This window comes from Dendronephthya gigantea, unplaced genomic scaffold (assembly GCF_004324835.1).
Source record: "Dendronephthya gigantea isolate DGI-Jeju-01 unplaced genomic scaffold, DenGig_1.0 000000F, whole genome shotgun sequence".
Taxonomy (NCBI): Eukaryota; Metazoa; Cnidaria; class Anthozoa; order Malacalcyonacea; family Nephtheidae; genus Dendronephthya; species Dendronephthya gigantea.
The window spans coordinates 621453-641616 of NW_021163010.1; the positions used below are offsets into that span (position 1 = coordinate 621453).

General features: G+C 35.3%; 2 protein-coding genes across 2 annotated transcripts; one reads left to right on the forward strand and one right to left on the reverse strand.

Annotated features, from left to right (window-relative positions):
• The first annotated feature begins 1776 nt into the window (after window positions 1-1776).
• LOC114519013 lies at window positions 1777-14797 on the forward strand. Its single transcript, XM_028539102.1, has 15 exons — window positions 1777-2391; window positions 5070-5606; window positions 6825-6878; window positions 7108-7309; window positions 8820-8907; window positions 9139-9227; window positions 9325-9540; window positions 9785-10034; window positions 10252-10356; window positions 10555-10612; window positions 10769-10934; window positions 11209-11332; window positions 11737-11924; window positions 12016-12139; window positions 12267-14797. The coding sequence occupies exons 1-15, from the start codon at window positions 1932-1934 to the stop codon at window positions 12600-12602; spliced, it is 2997 nt and encodes a 998-aa protein (XP_028394903.1). The 5' UTR covers window positions 1777-1931; the 3' UTR covers window positions 12603-14797.
• A 99-nt stretch (window positions 14798-14896) lies between these two features.
• On the reverse strand, window positions 14897-19818 carry LOC114519114 (pyruvate dehydrogenase (acetyl-transferring) kinase, mitochondrial-like). The gene is made up of 13 exons (XM_028539219.1): window positions 19565-19818; window positions 18459-18597; window positions 18286-18360; window positions 18114-18177; window positions 17744-17810; window positions 17618-17668; window positions 17153-17242; window positions 16853-16930; window positions 16324-16406; window positions 16143-16238; window positions 15806-15913; window positions 15568-15681; window positions 14897-15488 (listed from the first exon to the last, which is right to left on the reverse strand). Exons 1-13 carry the CDS (start codon window positions 19665-19667, stop codon window positions 15300-15302), a joined length of 1257 nt encoding a protein of 418 aa, XP_028395020.1. The 5' UTR covers window positions 19668-19818; the 3' UTR covers window positions 14897-15299.
• Window positions 19819-20164: the final 346 nt, after the last annotated feature.

The following is a 20164-nucleotide window of genomic DNA, read 5'->3' on the forward strand; positions in this document are numbered from 1 at the left end:
AATATCGGATCCAAATTGCAGGCTCAAGATAAGGTCAATGAAGGTCATGGAATAGAACCTGGTCCTTTTTGCGGCAGGAGCAATATTTTAGGCTAACTCCACCTTGAGTCTAGATCAATCATAATTTTATTATGTTTTATAAATATACATTCAAACACCAGCTCGTAACCAGACAATAAAGATGACAAAAAATAGGCACATTAAGGGGGAACCTTGGGTACGAGGTTGATTATGGGCTTTCACGTAGACCCTGCAGCTTGACCACTGATCTTTGTAAAAGCCTGTAGTGTGCTTATATTTAGTCATCATTAGCGCATTGTTCCAAGCGCAGCGATTGGTTGTTTGCAAAGCTGTATTGAAAGGTGTCAGTTAACGAGCAGTGGCAACAAAAGGATTTTTTTCATTTTGTTTCAGTTGAGTGTTGAGCTAAAATATGGATTGCAGCACCGTTTATCACTCATCGGTTGCTATGAAAGAAAGAGAAATGCCACGAGGTTGCGCGTCATTTTGGGGGAAATGTCAAGCCCGTTTTCTACTAGGCAGATAAAAAGTAGGAAGTGTTTCTACTTTTTCGCGCTGAACAATCGCGAACAATCACATCACCATATTTCAGATATCGCTTCGCGTCTCGCGAATACATTCGCCTGGTGGAAAACGGACTTAATTAACGTGATTAATACAAGCATTGGTGACAACAACGACTGCCAAAATTTTTTCTACAAGTTGCGCATATGTAAAATTGTAAACGCACCTTTGTATCTGGCAAATTTAGTCAAGTACGCCAACACTGACAGGTGAACAATATCTGAAGATCTAAACGCCCCAGCTGCATGACTTCAAGATAAATTCGTTATTTTGCCTAAGGCGTTTTCACTCGGGTTTCAACTCTATCTTTTGTTATTTTTTATGTAACAATTCGAACTGAATAGAAAAATGTTTGTGCTGTCAGTTGATTGATTTTAATAGTTGTATTAAATATTCAAAAAGCTTGCCAAATTCAAGCTAATGTATAATTGTAAATAGCAATATCTAATTGTCACGCAAGCACTTTAGGGAAAAATCCCTAGTCTAAATTGTGCTTGCATAATATAGCACTACTTAGAGTGACAAGTTGCTGTTTTTTAGCCTCAAGCCTAGTTCCCAGAACGAGACAAAGTCGAATAGCTAATCTCTAGGCAATTATTCGGAAAAAATTATTTAAAATAAGAACGAAATTTACATATCAGACAATTAGCAATTCAAAAACTTGTACCGTTACTAACAAAGAAGTGAGGATGGCCAAGGTTACGACACGCAACCAGACCGTGTCGACCTCATTGTCTGATATGGCCGCGCGAAAAGTTTCCTTGATTTTCTGTTGATTACACATCATGTACTTTATCGCAAGCAAAACCAAAGTAAACAATGACTGTAAAATTTGCCAGTGTATAATCGAAACGGCAAACAATCATTAACTGTCGTGCACATGCAAATCGGTAAAGTCCTATTAAGTCAAATGAAGATATGCAGGTAGCTTGCGCAGTTGCACGTCAAACAAAGTTGCTGTTTACACTTGACTATTTTTCATGTTAATGTCGCTCAGTACCTAGCTATTATTAACTGTATTTTTACTTAAAACGGCCAGAAAAACCTCCGCGATAAATTTGCATTGACAGACACTTGTTTGAATCTCGTTGCGTGTCAGGTTAATTTTTATTGTTTATTTCCGGCATGTGATTGGTTAAAAAAATGTAAATAAAGTTTCTATTGGGTGGCTCAAAGTGTACTACACGCGTTGTAACAGTGATTTCAGTGAGTTCACTCCACACAACACACAACACAAAAATATACGTTCGGATTATCTACGGTGAACGTGTTTACAAAATAACACGTTCATATGTTTCCTAATGTACGTACCTCACGTTTACACAAGAATATAATCTTGAATCCCAATGATTATGGATAGCGTGACGCGCAAATTGGAATCGAACAAGCGAATTCCCAGTTCGTCGGATCCAAATGTGAACATTGTTATGTACCTTTTACTATTTGCGAACACACGAGATAATAGTGAGACTGAAAAGTTTGCCAAGAGAGCTATTGAATCATTGGTAAAAAAACTACGGAAAAAAACAGAGGAACTAGATGCTTTAATACGAGCTGTATCAACTCGTGGCAAAGAACCGAGTAAATGTGTAACAATCCCGCGAACTCTAGATGGAAGACTTCAGGTTTGTGAAAGAAAGGGGTTTCCTCATGTCATATACACAAGACTATGGAGATGGCCGGATATCCAGAAAATGGAATTAAGGCATAATGATTCATGCCTTTATGGTTTTGACTTGAAATGCGAAACTGTATGTGTGAATCCATATCATTACGAAAGAATTGGTACAATACATACATTGGCAAGTAAGTAAATCCGTCATTAAAATCAGCTTTAATGTAACAAATTCCCTTTGTAATTGTGTTTTGCGTATTGCTACTTTTGTAATCTCATAGCATGCTTAAACACACATATATTTCTTTAAATCATGTTGTGATTCATCCTTCGTGTCGCGACTTGATCAGAACGGCTGAGTACCCTCGCACATTCCTGTTTGTAAATACTTCAAAATATTCATAATAATAATATAATAATCATCATAAACGTTCAAATAGTGATTGTGTGATAAATGAGATGTTAGAATACGTACTTGTATTCTAAATTAAAGGACTGCTCTGCCAACAAAACATGGTAATATTTCAATATATTCAGTTTGCGATATTCCCGTATTTGCGTCATTCGTTCGTAGCCCTCGTGACTTTGTTTACGACGAATATAGAGAATGTATTTTCATTAAATCCTCTCTAAACGAATCTACTTACTCTTAGTGTATCACAACATATTGAGATTCGTGTTGAGCTTTTCGTGACGTTCTCTTCAGTTTTCATACATTGTCAAATGGCTCATGCGATCACGCCAGACGAATTCGAGACTTTAATCAGACATATTTTAGTCTGAGAATAGAAAACTGTATGTGAATGCCGTCTATAGAACAGCCGCTACTTTAACTTCAATAGAAAAATTGTTAGCAGCTAAACACTGTTACTTTTTTGCGGCAATAGGGAAAATTTAAGACGTGGATATGCATTGATCTAAGCTAATGACTAAATACGATTTGTTACCAGATGTTGGATATAAAAATCCTACACTACGGTCAGTGACTGTGTGGGCTCTCATTCATGATTAAAAACATTGTTTATTTGACCTTTGCTAGTTTCCATTATTTATTTCGCGAATAGGTTGTTCTTATTTTCTTTACAAGATCATATTGTGTTATTTCAAAAGATTTTTGAATAGCTTGCGTGTCTTGACCGACGTCTGCAGACAAACATTACTGGCCACGCAATGCTTGAGAGAACATCGCAATCGTCAGACGTATTAAAGTCAAAGGTCGGCTTTGAGATTTCGTAGTAAACAAGTTGTGGTGTGTTATTATTTTAGCCGCTAAAATACCAACTTGAAACCGCTTTTGTACACCTGATACATTCTTGTATGATGTTGAAGATTTTTAGGAAAAGATTCACTAATTTGCACACATATTATAATTTATAATACTACAATATACAATGACAGGGCATAAATCCTAAAATGTTAATAAAAATCGTTGTGATACCGATCACAGTGACGATATATCCCGGTGTCGCCATTTTGGCGCGGGCAATAAGCACGGTCAATATGGGTTTATTATGTACATGTTGTCGTTGATTTAGACAAAATATCATTTTTCCATCCCAGTTGCTGCTCTGGTTCCCAGGGTCACACGCTAAGTAAGCTGCTTTGTTTAGCTAAGAAAATAATTGTCGGCATTGAAAAGATTAAAAAAGTTTTGCACAAGGAACATGCTTGTGGTATTTATCTGGTTATTATTCAATTCGATATATATTATAATTAAAATTTAGAATATGTATAGAAAATTAATTGAATGTTCTTGATTATATTTACAATAATGTGTCGTGTTGGGGTTGCTCATTAATTTAATAAGTTAAATTTAATACATAATAATAGCACTGCTACAAATACGATTCAGGTGTTGAATAAGAAGCTAGTGTGCACTTTACGCTATTAATTCAGTTACTTTTTAGATCACTAGTTCTTATAAACTGTGCTACAGTTTTCTGATATATATTTCTAAAATGTATTATTTGGCTCTGCATAATCAAGGGTTTATAATGCAATTAATATCAAGTTTTGCTCTATAGTGTCAGCATTCAACAATATTGCTCTCAATCACTGCTCACCAGTTACTGCCATTACCACAATACATGAATGTTTTAGTCAATGTAATCATTGTCAAAATTTTAATATTCTATTCTATAGTCAGGATGTAATCAAAACAATCCATTAATCAAACTTGATTGAATACTGGATTGTAATTATAATTTCAGGAATTCGTATTTCCTGTGATCCTGTGGATTATTTTGCTTTTTATTAAAAACATATTCTTGAACAACCAAGTTAATCAATTATAATACCCTGTCAACAGTAAATGTGGTTGAGGTATGAGCAAGATGTAACAGAATGATTGCTATGGATTTCCCTCAGAGAGCAGAGGTCATTATTTATTGATGTTGAGACTCCGGAAACAGACAAGTGTCGGTGAAGCACTTTAGAGTTTAATTTATTCAGTCTTAGAAGATAGGCGACTAATTATGTCTGGATATAGGTTACTGTAAGTTGATACGTATACTTATATTCTATATTCTAAAAGTACCTTCAATTATGATCTTTTCATGTCAGTACTATATGTAAATTCTGAACTTCATACAATAAAATGAGTATTAATAGAAATATGGTATTTGTTAATCTTTGCAAATAATTGGTTCTATTTTTAGAATAACACCAAACTTTATTAGTGTGGAGATTACTTCTAATTCCTATTTTCAGCAGCTAAGCTAAAAACAAACAAAAGCTAGAATCCATAAATTAATAGACATTAATGTGATAAAGTCTGAACCATAGTAGTGTAGGGGTTAATTATACTAACATTATAAATTATATTCAATTTGATACTTGAGCCTATCACGTTTGTTTTCCTTATTTGTAGATGATGTTTCTACACAATCATTTGCCAGTCCATTGGTTCATCCGGTTTCATATCAAGAAGAAACTCCAAGTATGTTGTATGAGCAACTTGCTTTTGCAAAAAATGCTGTACCAGTCACAATACCAACAGCAATTCCAACTGCCGATGATCCTTGCCCATTGATTGTACAAACATTGCTACAGTATGTTCATTATAAATGCCATAGTCCAGAGTTGGAAATATTTGCCAGAAAGGCAACTGAATCGATTGTTAAGAAGTTAAAGAAGAGTCCAAATGAACTTGAATCTTTAATAATTGCAATTACATCACAAGGCAAGCAGCTGTCTAGATGTGTTACACTACAACGCACAATGGATGGCAGATTGCAAGTTGGTGAGAAAAAGGATTTTCCGCATGTGATTTACACAAGACTTTGGAGATTTCCAGATGTACATAAAATGGAACTGAAACATGTAGAGTATTGTCGTTATGGTTATGATTTGAAAAACAACAAAGTTTGTGTCAATCCTTACCATTATGAACGAGTTCAGCCACCAGGTTTGTCAATATGCTTTTTGTTAATTGTGATAAGTTTGTTATCAGGTAGCATCTGGTGATTAACTTCACTAGTAATGATGCGAAAATAGGCAGATAAAATAAGCTACAGTTTGCCTGCCGTCTAATACACATGTCCTAAAGTGTTTCTTACATATTATAGGTAATGCATAACATACAATAATTCACTATTGAGTAGGATTTGGTGTCAAATTACAAGACTAAAAAGTGACTAGACAAAATATTTGAAATTGTATATTTAAAGATTAATTGCCACATGGATTGTATTACACAAGTACTCTGAGTTAGGGAGACGTAATTTGACTATTATTTAATAGTTTTGTAGTTTGAGGCAGTGAAATTGGCTAATCTTTAGCATGAGGTTGGTTTCCGAATTTGTATTTATTAAAACTGCAGTGTGTATATTTGCAGGTTACATTTACAGCTAAGTTCTGATTAAATGGTGTTAGGTTGCCTAATCAAGCCTTTGTCTGAATTAAAATATAATATGTCTATCAGCAGTGATTCATTTCCTGTGTTTTGTCTTTATTTTGAGCACAAGTTATGCCAAGAATTTTACCTATGCACTTTATTTATTTAAGAGTTCCTAAGAAAATATAAGGTCAGACAGTTATTGGGTACCTTAGGGCTCAGATTTCCATGTTTGTGTAGGATTGTTTATGGGTATTTTATTGGGAAACCCAAAATTGGATTGGTTCCAGATAATTGTATTAAAATTTTAAAATGAAATTAATTATGTATTTCTCACCTTGACCTAAGTCACCGAGATTGATATGGCACCGAGTTTGAACTCTTTGAACTATATGTCTGTAGCTTTGGACTTAGTCTACCTGTACTCAGTTTTATTGTTTTAATTTGTTTTTAGCACAAAAAAACATAATCCTAACAATTTAGTTATATAAAACGGTGAAATTTAAAGATAAAAAAAGTTTTTAACAACTGCGACGCTCGCGAGTCTGTGGAAATAGACTCTCAAATTCTATTGCGTTTCCCTTCAATAATCTTTTATATCTTTGAATATGCCTCATAGATTATTTGAAATAAGTAAAGAATTTTCAAATTAAGATGGTTTTTGATGAACAGGATATTTTGTGCGCATGTACTGTATGTTAGTTTCATATCAGATCAACAAAGTTGCTTATTATAGTTGGAAAAGCGGCAGAATTTTCGTGTAGTGTTTATTGTATTTGTTGCCTTTAGACTGGTTTCGAAGTTCTGTCTGTCCTGTTCCTGGAAATCCAACAACTGCTCTTGGTAAGATTTTTAAAAATTCTAGTCGTTAGCTGTCTCAGGTTGCGCACGCTTTATAAATTATAATTCATATTGGACTGGACCATATCGGAAAATAAGCGGATACCTGAACGGATTTCATATTATGCAATTTCGAAACCCTGACGCGAAGGTGTTGCAACTATGCTCTTCGGCAGAAATCATTCACACGCAGTTCCGAAATCAACTACATCAGTGAAATCTTTTTTTCTAGGAATTCTGATGAGTCATCAGTTTCCCACACTTGATTCAATTCCATTCTCCCTCAGCCCATCAACACACGGACTACAGTACAACCATCTTCATAATTCTCGCAGTTTTATTCCATCAAACGTTCTTGAAGCTGGTCCGCCTGTTCTTCCATATCTACCACAGAAGCATTATGATAACATATCTCATAAAAAGTCACCAGCACGGTAAGTAAATTCCTTATGCTATATTTTGTAAACGGGGAAATACCAAACTTGGGGGTGGGTGCATGTGTTCCACACTCCCCAAAGCCCTTTTTTGGTACTGCACTACGGCGGACAGGTGGGTTCTATTCCAGATAAACGGGTTTTGTTGTTGTTTTGGGGGTTTAATAGGGGCAACGACTTTCGATCTTTATTATTCAGTTGTTACGGATGAATAAAATCTCATTTCATCCCACTATCACCCTGAGTGTATGTGTACTGACAAACAGTAAGGTGATTCACTCTGGTAATGACAGTTTGTACTGCAGCAGACATGTTATTGAAAAAGGGTTATACTTTAAGGGATATATTTTCAAATGTAGCTTGATTGGTTTCTGGAGCTTGGATATAATCTTTGTTGATTTTTGTGTGGTTTCAAAATATCTAACTTGGAATATATTCATGCGTTGAATCGGATTAAGGGTATATCAATAACAGGTTAAAAATACGCCCATTATTTTTACGGCCGTTTTTTTAAAAAATCTTTCTAATTCCTTTGTAATCCTTGGGACATTTGCTAATTGAACATTTCCTGTCCGTAAATAATATTTGGCCGGACTCGAAAATTTTACTTATAAAATCCAACTCTAATTAAATGCCACCCAGGGGGTATTGACATTTGTGAAAATAAAAGAGACCGCGGTGTTTACAGAATGAACACTTTTGAAATGGTTCACGTTCTATTGCACACGCACTATGAAAACACAAAATTGCCAACGGCAAAATGCGCTAACCAATTATTGATTGGTGAATGTTTCCAACACATGCTCGGCTTTCGAAGCACATGCAGCCTTGTAATTTCTTTCATGTATTGTGGTTCACATGCGGTTTTCGGAAATTCTAATAATACAGGATTAAGGTTTCGTAGAATTGAATAACAACATGTCATGGGTGGGTATTGTGCGCCTTTACAATGCACACAGCAACAGCAAATCTTACCACGTGCTTTAGATTAATACAAGAGATGACCTGTACACCCGTTATTTTCGATAAAGGTTGAAAAATTATGTTTGTCGAAATATGTTTGTGTAGAAACGTGTTTTGCGGGCGCCGATTTTTTAATTGCTTGTTAAGGCTGTGTGGTTGATGCGAAAGATAACGAAATACAAGCGGGAATCACCGTACCTTTCGACCACGAAAAAAGGCAGATTAAGAAATTCTTGCAGCCACACAAAAGCTACAAAGAGAGCTATGTCAAAAATGTCAAAAATCTTGTTTAATCAACGTCTGAAGTTTTTCTGTTAGGCCGAAAAGGTTATATATTTCTCAGTTTTTAAAATTCCTTTTTAATTAGTGCTGTTGGGTAATAAAATTGAAAATGCGATAAATTGATATCTGAAAAAATTGAGAACATCGGACAATTGTTAAAAGTAAATGACTAAATAAATTGATACGATTGATGAAATACAACAACTCTATACCAACTCTATGCAACTCGTTAACGTTATGTAATAATTTTGTATATTTTCTGCAGAAATGATTTGCTTCGCGCTTCTCCTGGAACACGAGATGTTTCCTCCAGTGATAGTGATCGTGACAATACTTCTGAGGCGAAACCAAGTGTAAGAATGAAATTACTTCATTATTTTGGATTTAGAAACAAACAAGAGAGATTTTAATAAGTAAACTATAATATATTTGTGTCGCCCAATTTACTAAACGACGTATAGCACATGCGTTGACCTCCGACTCCGTGCATAATATTTGGATGTGCTTGGATGTGCACTGGGGCTGAAGGATGCGATAGAGTTTTCTTTCCATCCTTACTATCTTGACTTTCTCTCCTAAAATAGGCCAGTCGGGAAGTAGATAATCAAAGTTCACGTCATGATTCAGAAAAGAAAACGTCTGATTTACAAAAAACAAGCGAGTCTCAATCGAGGTACACAATACAATAGGTTATATACACTGTCCTCAAGCTGCATGTCCTCAGATTAAAGTGCAAATCATAACGATGATCGACTTACTTGCTATTATAGTGTTACCTGTTGTTTGTGCAATAACTCTGGTCGAAGTGTGTTTGGACAAGGGAAGATCATCCAGTTTGCTCGTTTCTATGAGGATCGTTATCCTTCAGGGGAACAACGAAGGCGTAATCAGCTTTTCAGTAATGATCGATTGTTGAATGACACTAGATCAGGATACCCGATGCTCAAGAGATCAGCAAGTCATGATAATGTTCATGCCAATGTCAGGTAATGCTTACCATAATATTACACGAGAACAATGTACCATATCCCATGTCAGTGACTGTGGTTTTCATCCCTCGAAGTTTTCTTGTGTTGAAAAATATAACTTTGCGTGCATTTCTATGCAATGTGTATTGCATGTAATACACTAATACCGTTTAAATATGAAATAGCTACTCTTGCGCGTTTCTAAACTCTGCTAGCCTACAGATAATATATCCTAAAGCTAATGGAGATGACCATTATACAGGGATGATCTTGAACGTGGTCATAAACGCCGCCGGACAAACAGTTTGGGAGAGACTGGTGAACATTGTTTACCAGAGAGCGACGATACACAATGTCAATTTGGTTATGACAAGAAGAAAACTCTGTCAGATATTTGTGATGCTCGTGGTGACTTATGGGTGCATGAAAAATGTGCTACATGGACAGCGGCAACCACCAATACTGATGAGAAGCTCTCCGTCACAAGCCTCGTTGCCAAGGCGATAACTACGGTAATATTAGATATATTGTATTATATATTATTTATATATATTATATTATTAGCAGGTCATATGAAACCTTGAAAACATCAAAAGATTCGTGTGTGAGCGTTTAAGACAAAATTGTGCAACTTTTCATGTTCCTTTTAATAACTTCATACAAACAAGCATTTTGGCCCTGGGTGGTTTGATTATCGTAACATTTGCGCTTTATATTGTTTTGCTACAGGCTTGTACTTGGTGTAAGCATTATGGTGCCAGTGTTTGTTGTGCTGTTCCTCATTGTAAGAATGTGTTTCATTTGCCATGCGCAGTAGCAGCTGGAGTTTATCAGGTAATTAAAAAGAATGAAATCTCAGGCTAGTTTTGATGATAAAGACAATACAAGTGATATGTCATATTATCAGGAAAATTATAGTTTAGTTGATAGCGTTTTTGGCTGCCATGGATTGTTTGATGAAATATCAAGATGATTTTTGTTTCAAACACTATCACGTTTGTTGAAAATTAATTTAATTTATCTTTCAAACAGAATGTACGAAGCTTGAAGGCTTACTGCTTGGATCACCCACAAGTCTTGCAGAACATAGGTATACCACCACATCGATGTAATTTATATCTCCTTTGTGTGTTCAAATCTGATATTATTGACTGCACACACTTGAATTACATTATTTATTATTTGACAATTACAACTAAACCAGGAAACCAGGCTAAAGACTAAAAATTATTCTGTATTTTTCTAGCATTTTGCAGTACTTGTAACTGTCCTGGTGAGGTGGGCAATATTTTGTTCTGTATAAACTGTGGTTTCCAGGCACACGGGCAGTGTGTTAGTCCTTCAACCACAGTCACACCTGCTGTAAGACTGGGCTGGGAGTGCAGACGATGCAAAAGATGCCAGGTTTGCAGGTAACCGTAACATATATTCTCTTAAATACTGGTGTTATTCGTATATTAACAAACGATGCCTAAATAATACGTAAATGATAGTGAATAATAAGACTACCGTTGTCTGCACATTGGTCTAGACAACAAACAATATACTCTTAGAATAAAGATTATTTCAGTCTCATACTAGGCCATGGCTTACTACGATGTATCTATGAAACGTGATTCCGTTGGTTCACATATCTTTCCCTAATAATGTAACCTCTGTTGAAATTTTGATGAATTGATCTTGCAGGCATTTGATTGAAGTGAAGAGATCATTAACATGTCGAAGTTGTGACCGAGGCTACCATCTTTCGTGTATCGAGGAAGGGAAAAGTCTACACATTGATCAGTTTGCTGCTGTCTGGCAATGCAAGGTAATACCTGATTTGTCAACATACAATCTTCTTTACAAGGGATGGATTAACTACGAGTGGGTTGCACTCACTCTAAGGATGTTGTAAAGAGGCGTGGTCGACCATGAGTTGCGTTGATGGCATTACTCACTGAACACGCTCCTCATCTCACGCAGAAAATAAATCTTTTTTTTTTATATGACGTCAAATTTCCCGTTATCTTCACAGGAAAATCTTGCTCTCATTAGTGCAAAATACTGTATTATTAATTACCCGAATCTCCATTGGTTTCTGGTACCTAAACTCCTCTTCTCCTACATTTTTGGCGCCCAAAATCTTATTTAAGTGGTTTTTTTATATCCTTACAAACTATAATAACGAATCTGCTAATATGACTTGTATCTGTTTTTGAAAACGTTCTTTAGAAATGTCGACGATGTCAAAGTTGCGGGAAGCATATTCCTAATGCCCAGATGCCGGTTAAAGGAAGCGAAGACGTGCGATGTGATGAATGTCAGACGTTAAGAAGTAGAGGTCGTTGTCCGTTGTGTAATAAAGGTTTTTGTCCCCCTTCGTCTACGAATGTTGCCGTTCAATGTGATACTTGTAAAAAGTAAGTATATTCATCCGTGCTGGGGATAGTTGAACTCTCTTTTTTAACTGTTGTACATTTGTACTGACCATTGGTTGCTTGTGCTTGTAAGATGGTTACACATGACATGTGCAGAAGTTGATCAGGATACATACAACAGAGTTCAAAATGACGATGAGTTGATCTTCATTTGTGAGTCGTGTAATCAAGAGGAATTATCTTCTACCGCTAGTCAGGTATATTGTTGAGACTTGTTGTGTGCACGATATGTTTGCAATCTTTAATTACTTTCTCAATGCTTCCATTTCCGCAGTGAATATCTCTTCTCCACATTACTTCAACACGATTGTAAACTGTATCTAGGGAAACGATGACGAAGAGAAAGACGAGCAACAAGACACCGATGCTGAGATGAACTCTGGAGATTCTAGCGTTGACAGTTCTGAGCAAGTTTCAATTTTCAAGGAATTGCGTTCAAAACAAATCGCTATTCAAGAAGAAGTAACCCAAGCAACAACCAGTTGGTCAACTAGTGAACCATTACAATGGTCGCGGCTTCGGTTAGCTTATTCATTTGAATATTACTACACAAAACATCAAGTAGGAGCCATGTTGAAGATGAATTCACGTGCTCCTTCACGTGCGTCAGAGACGATCTCTTCCCCCCCGTTACCAAGCTCTGCTGAATCGTCCGGATAGCTTCCGAAAGTTCTTTGCTGTTTTACAAACGGTTTTTATGTTCGGTAAGTACACAACCCAGATTATTCATCCCCAACACCTGCCCGTACGTAAAGATGAAACTAGAAAATACCATTGGGGTGTTGTGAAAAAAAATTTACACTTTATGCTGTGCCATCAGTACCATGAAGAATGCATTTAATTAATGACATGAATATTCAAATCTTGTTTCATAAACCTGGAGCCGGAAAACGTGTTCATGGTTTTACTCAGAATAATTATACTGCCTTTGCTATCGCGCTTTTTAAAGGTTTCTATTCATGAGGTCTATTTTGTATTTGAAGTTCCAGTGATAAAATCCTTCTTCCACGGAGTAAAAAAACAGAAAAGCATCTCCGTTGTGCAGGCAGGTAGTTGTCAAAGTTTCGCTTGATTGTGAAGTAGTTTCAGGACTGGAACTGTCATATAACCCACAATAACGGTCACTCATAATATTTTAGACAGCATTTCTATTCTAAATCTCGACATCATCGGTAGGAAAAAACATTTGGAGTCTATTTAGAAACCTGCAGTCTTTATATTCAATAGTAATTTAACGTTCAACACAACACGTGCAATGCCATGTTTCCTCAAATGCCCCAAATTAAGGCTCTCGTTTGCAAGGCTGATATTACCTCGAATACGTCATTTAGGAATTTTATTGTTGACAAATCCGAATGTAGATTAAGGAGTACAGTAAGATAATGTACATAATGTAGACATAAGGTAATTATAGGAATTAGTAAATTTTCAAAATTATTTAGAAGTAATCAATATTGTATATAGTACTAAGTAGATGAAGTTACGCCGTTCATAATATTTTAAAAATAGGTCGTTTATTAAGTCAAATCATGCAGATAGCTTTTCCTGTTCGATGGTTTTGCATTTCAAATCTCATCGGACATGGGTACAATACGTATATTACATGTTAAATATTCCACCTATTACTTAACGCTTTGATCACTCTGCAGCGTAAGATAAGGAAAAATCTTCAACAGAAAATGAAAATTCGACTTTCAAAGCTAGTATGTGAATTTTTACGCTTAAAACTGTACTATGAAAGTTTTGAAACTGAGCCCAACTAGTTTTAGTTCATCACAAAAGTATTCCTTATCTCATGCCAAGGTGGGAATAGTTGTACAGTAATTTTTACAACTGAGCGTGGAGTTTGTCTTTGTCAACGACGTTAGTCTTGGCAAGGGTGTTGCGAAGAGCGTGGTATAAGCCCCGTTTACGTAACTGCCCTCAATTTATTGGTACGGCACTGTCGTATATGGTACCTGTATCCAATGTTACTGGTGCGCAAAACCAAAATAAAATTGGCGAGGTTATCCATTTTAACCGTGCTGTGACAATATATAAATTGAGTGTAATGGAAACGCGGCTTTGGTACATGCATGATACGACAAACTTTTTCAATGGAAGGCGAACGGTTCTTTTGTTGTTGTTTTTTTCGATAAAGCAAATCTTATCGAGATTATTCATAGATCGCGGCTCGATGCGCACTCCTTGTCATAAGTTCTTTCGTCAAAGCGGCAGAGAAAAACTTCCCGCCATTATTAATTCATCTACACTTTGATGATCCAATGTCTATTACACATGATTTTCCGTATTATAAGAAATCAACTGCAGAAACAACTACATAATGCAAAAGTTGTTTCAGGTAGTTTTTTACTTCTTTACAAGTAGTTGGATATTTTTACAACCACAATTGCATATATATATAGGATATAAAGGTATATATGCAGTGTATCTAATCTAATAATGCATGTAGTGAATGGATATCGTTTTCTCCCTAATATTGGTATTCTTTGCAATCCATATTGACGGTGATGACGGTCATTTGCTACCTCTGCCTATTATTAACCAGTTTTTTACCAGCGATTTTTTGCGGCAAGATATTTTGCTTTTGTCATAGAACTGCACATCAGGAACGAATGCTGCCTGATGCTCAATGACAAAAAATACGTTTTCTGCGCAAAAATGGATATAAAATCGGCTTTTGTCCACCTACTTCTGACATTCTTGCCTCAAATTGTCGCCGTTCGTGGCAGTTTCGTGCAAAATACACCAGTTTCAGATATGATGAATGTATGTTTGAATAAGTTTCCTATTTTGTGAAAACAGTAGATATTAAAATAAAGAAGTTCTGTCCACTGTAGTACTTTTCATTGAATGAATGCTTGTATCTTTTAGAGTACGTATGTATATAGGACGTCTTCAAAAATAACGATATCATTCTTTAGTTTTACGTTTTGCCATCTTATCTAAATGCTTTAAATAAATATTTTATTAATGATTATTAGACTTTAGCCCGGTGCACGGGACATTAAGGAGTTTTCCAAGTTTCCGGGATTGTTCCCGCAGTAATTTGAGTAAAAATATCTAAGTTTAAGAAAGATTTAGGTGAATAACTTGCAGTTGCATGCACATTTTGAACATATCGATCCTCCGTCACGCATCCGACGGCAAAACAGTGAACACGAATCATTGACAACACTTGGTGTGCATACATGCATTGACGCGGAATAAATATTGTAATTTCAATGGTAAATGTCTGCTTCAACCTTTATGTACATGAAATGGATAGCTAAACATTAAGTTTATTGTTAGTAGTAAAACTATATTAAGATCCCCCAGTGTATACGTATATTATATATTTCTCAGGTGCATGTACCACTATACTGTAGTACTAAAACGTCGAACGTTGTAAGCATTTCCTCTGAGATAACCGTGTCCATGTCCGTCGTAATAACTAGATGAAGACCAATCCTTCATTTGATTTACGGATTGTTTCACTTCAGAGTATGTCTGCGATGTTCGTTTGTTGTACAGCGGTAGCACTTCTGTGGCTTCGCCCATCACAGCCTGCAAACAAGCAATAAACGTCTGTGCATACTGTCTTACATAATAACAACACTCAGATCATTATGACCATGAAGATTACCTTGATGTATATAAGTGCGTCTGTGCCGAAACCCTCCATGGAGAACAATTGTAAATCCCCACCAAAATACTTTGCATATAATCTCGATAAAGGTAAACCGTAACCATAGCCCGCCTGTCAATGCCATAAAAAAATACGTTTTTTATTAACATTGTCAATGATCAGTGCAAACTTCGGACATACATAAATGCTTCGCCGAGGTAAAACTTAGTGAATACACTACAGATGCTATACTTACAAGAGCTGGTACGTCTCCTGTTGCTACAGGCTGTGGTGCCGTCGTATAATGATATAAAAATAACTTTTCAAGTTCGCTTTTTCGAATTCCTCCCCCACGATCTGAAATCTGGAAACGATATTCGTTATTTAAAACCTGCATGGAGCGAAACAATTTCTACCTTCTGATGGTATATCACTCTGATGGTATATCACCCCTCAAAAGATAATAATTAATATGCTTTTTCACCAGCTTGGTTCTATAGCCTGGGTCACCGATGGTTCAGCTAGGGTGCGTTGCTCTTCCTTTTTTAATGTAATGTAATGGTGGTGACGATGACACAAGTTAATCCACTTACTTTAATCGTAAGATCCTCCTTTCCTTTTGTAATTAAAACCTTCACCTCAGGCAAACGATCTTCGCCATTCTGTTCGACCACAGCTCTCATGGAATTCTAAAATACCAACAGTAAACGTAATGAAAAAATTCACAGAAGCTCAGATTAAATGCCAGCAGCGTTATATATGCAATATACTAACCTTGAGTAATTCAAAAACCATATGATAGAGGTGGGAAGGTACGTAAGTCGTTCTGATTGGTGTGTGAGTTTCACTCTCTGTCGCTGTAATGCGTATAGCAATATTTAGATTAAAAATGGCTGATTTAATCGAACGAATAGGAAAATAAACATTAATTATTTTAATATCACAACGATATACATGCATGCAATATGATGCTAATGCAGTAAAGGCATTTACTTAATTAAAGTGTCTATGAAGTGAAAAAATCACATCATTTTTTTTGTTTTAAAATGATAGATTAGGGATAGACGGAAAGTAGAAAAACTATATCCTATTTGATGCTTGCACACTTTTTACTATCTTGAGTACGCCACCTTGCAAAATTACTTATGATTTCATTATGTTTTCATCTATATGTTTCACAGCCATTCATTACATTGTCAAAATATGGATGTGTAACGATTTTTTTTGTTGGAATAAAAATGTATTGTTCCTACAAGGAAAATATGAATGTAACAAAGCAGTACAATTGCAACATTCGCATTACCATTATGTTCTTCAATGATGACGTCAGGTGAACATAGATAAACTTGTTCACATAAAAATCTTGCATTTGATGCTGCATCTGTAAAATACGGAATTCAGTTATGGGGTAGACGCTTTCTCCTGGCTCAAAGTAAATATTATTTAGCACGCTTTTGAGTGCATAGAGGTCTTGGTAAGCGAGAAAAATCCAAAAAAATAGCTAATGGCTAAATTTCAACAATTGCGCTCGTGTTCGTGTACCAAGCAATTTGCGCAAATTACGGTTTTCATGATGGACTTCTTATTTTTCAGACAGGCTTACCAAGAACAACTGACGCAATACTACAATCTTCATCAAAACAACCAATCCAGTTCGTAATTGATTTTCCCGCCTCCTCGCCACAAATTAACACTACACAAACAAATTATTATCGAAGTTTAATGAATATTTAATGTTTTATTTAGCCGTGGTAAAAGGGCACTGCGTTCATCCGTTATTTACATTGCTTGATAACAGAAGAGATGATGCAGTGTGTCGCTGTAATAAAGTGCGTTTAGCAGAGGAGGTTGGTTTGATATGTTCAAATTCTGTGTTCAAATTTCACTGTGAATGTAATCTAATTGTACAATTTAACTATAAAAGGCCTGATATAGTACTTCAGGATAGAGAGACTAAATTTTTAAAAAAATATTCACTTTGCTCTGGTCAACCCTCTTTCCAAACCTTAATTTCTGGTAACCAGGGTCACATATGGTTCATCAACAGCAAGAAATGTCAGTCACTTACAATGTTGTGTAATTAGGGTTCTGATTCCAATACGATTCATGTAAAATCGATCTGTAATAAAAAATAATAGTTGAATAATTTGAAAGAAATTTTTAAAACAAGTTTTCAAAGCTTCATGAAACCCACCTAAGAAATACTGTATAGAAGGATGCAAAGCATCTTTACCATGACTCTCTTTTAGTTCTATTATCCCCTATTAAAAAAAATTAAAAATTCAATTCACATTTGTGATCGCACAATTAAACCAAAAGCACGACAGGGTTCTTATTTCAATCTGTTCTTCAATTAAAACAGAAATAAATATATATACATGCTTAGCATATACAATTGAACAGTCAACAATCATTCGTAACTTTGACTGACTGTGAACATATATTTTATAAGATGAAAGTGTGCATGCCAACATATGTTGAAAAGGATTTGTTTATAGATAAAACGTTGGATGGGTTTGTCCAAAGTATATTTGTATGGTAGCTAGTGCAATTATGTGGTGTACCTGAGCCATAGTTTCAACAACTGTGTCATGACGAGAACGGATTTTCTTCAAAGCCAGATCAAATCTTTGAAGAAAAAAAATGTATAAACTTTTAAACAAATATAGGTGTAATTTTTAGATGAATCAGCTTATTTTATACTTATAATAACATAGCTAAATAGTTTAAACATACTTTTCTGCCATTTCAATTTCATTTTTCCCACGGATCTTTCCAAAATCTATTAAGTCTTCAAAACTCTGATGGTACCTGGACAACAATGTATGACAATGTACTGTATGAGGTAAATAGTTGAAATGTACTTTCAAATATACAATGAACACATTTTGAAAGAAAAACTACTTTACCAGCTTTGTACAAGTTCAACAGATGGCATCTTAAGTAAGTTGACAGGCAGATGGTTGATTTCACGAATTATGTGTGCTAATCTAACAGGCATTTGGTGACGGCAAAAATGGAAAGATTCAAGATGAGAACCATTTTTCCCTGCAAGAAATGGAACCACATAAACACACAAAATACAAACAAAGTAGTCTCCAAATTTTTCTTATTTTATTAAATTTAGACTTAAATTATTTCTGGGAATCTCAAATGCAACAGCTTAGCCTGATTTAAATTAGAAATAAACTCTCTGTGTAGATACATTTGATAATCTGATTGCATGGATTTATCTAGAAACAGATTATCAGGATGATTATCAGACAAACTGTATTTTCTTTCCTTCATGTTTGTTATGATAATCTCCAGTTTAACTACTTATCATTGAACTATTTGGGCAGATATACTTGACGGGTAAGGTTCATCACGGTACAATTTATAATAAGGTAATATTATATATGAACTAGAATATTATATGATATTATTAGCACAGGGGAATATCTCCATGGTTGCAAATAAAAGCACACCCACAATACACCTCCTACACACAACAGTCACGTTTTGCCAAAAATTATGTAACTTGTTTACTACGAGTATTTCTTAAAAAAAACTATTACACGTTCAATAAATTGCTTTAATCCTATTATGAACATATCAAATTTCATATTTTTTGAACAACGGTTTTCTTGTTCAATGTAAAATATCAATACATGTTCATCATTCACACGTATCAATATTCATTGCCACATCACGGACACTGAAACTTGGAGCGTGCAGTGAGTCACAATAATATCAAAAGAAAAGTCATGAATTCATCTTTTAAGTGAAATTGAAAACATTTTTCCTACACATATTGAAAACAAATCCCTTAAACGTGATAATCCACGTTAATAATATAAACTGCACAACAAGTCAAACAGCTTTTGGACTTTGGAATTGCGGTATTTCATGAATATATATGTATATAAATTATATGTATTTATATATATCAAGTCGGGTTTTTTCATATATATATATAATATTTATATATGGTTTGACATCAAGGTATATACAATTCTAAATTTCTATACTTTACCGAATGATGTGAACTGTTCAATCGTCAGAGGAAACTGCTGATATCCACTGTATCGTTTTATGGCGGTCAACAGTTCAACATTGAGGACTTTTGTCAACCTCATGGCCAAATTTTAACAATTTTACGTTGTAGAAAATAAGAACATCATCCCAACACTATTAATTTAATGGGACATAATGATGAAAAACATCCACATAACATCTTGACTGGTGGCGTAGAGATCAGACAAGCGTTGGTGTGTCCACTTTGTGACGTCAACTGATTATTAGTGAGGGTGTACATGAACATTGCATGTGTTCCTGAATAAGGACAGTTGCTAGGGAAATAGAGTTTTTCTCTCTGAGTTTTTCTCATCCTACTTTTGAATCTGGCAGCTGTACCGTAGACTGTCGCAGATTTATGGTTCTGGGCATAATCATTCTATACACCTCAATTCATGAACTCAATTGATCATTTATTGTGCATCTGTTGAGGAATTAATAGTAACACAAAATTTTAAACTTTATCAATTTTTTTCATGCGTACAAGCCATAGAAATAGCAAACATGTCTATTGACTGTTATTTTTTATAGTACCAAACATAGTACACGCACGTATAAA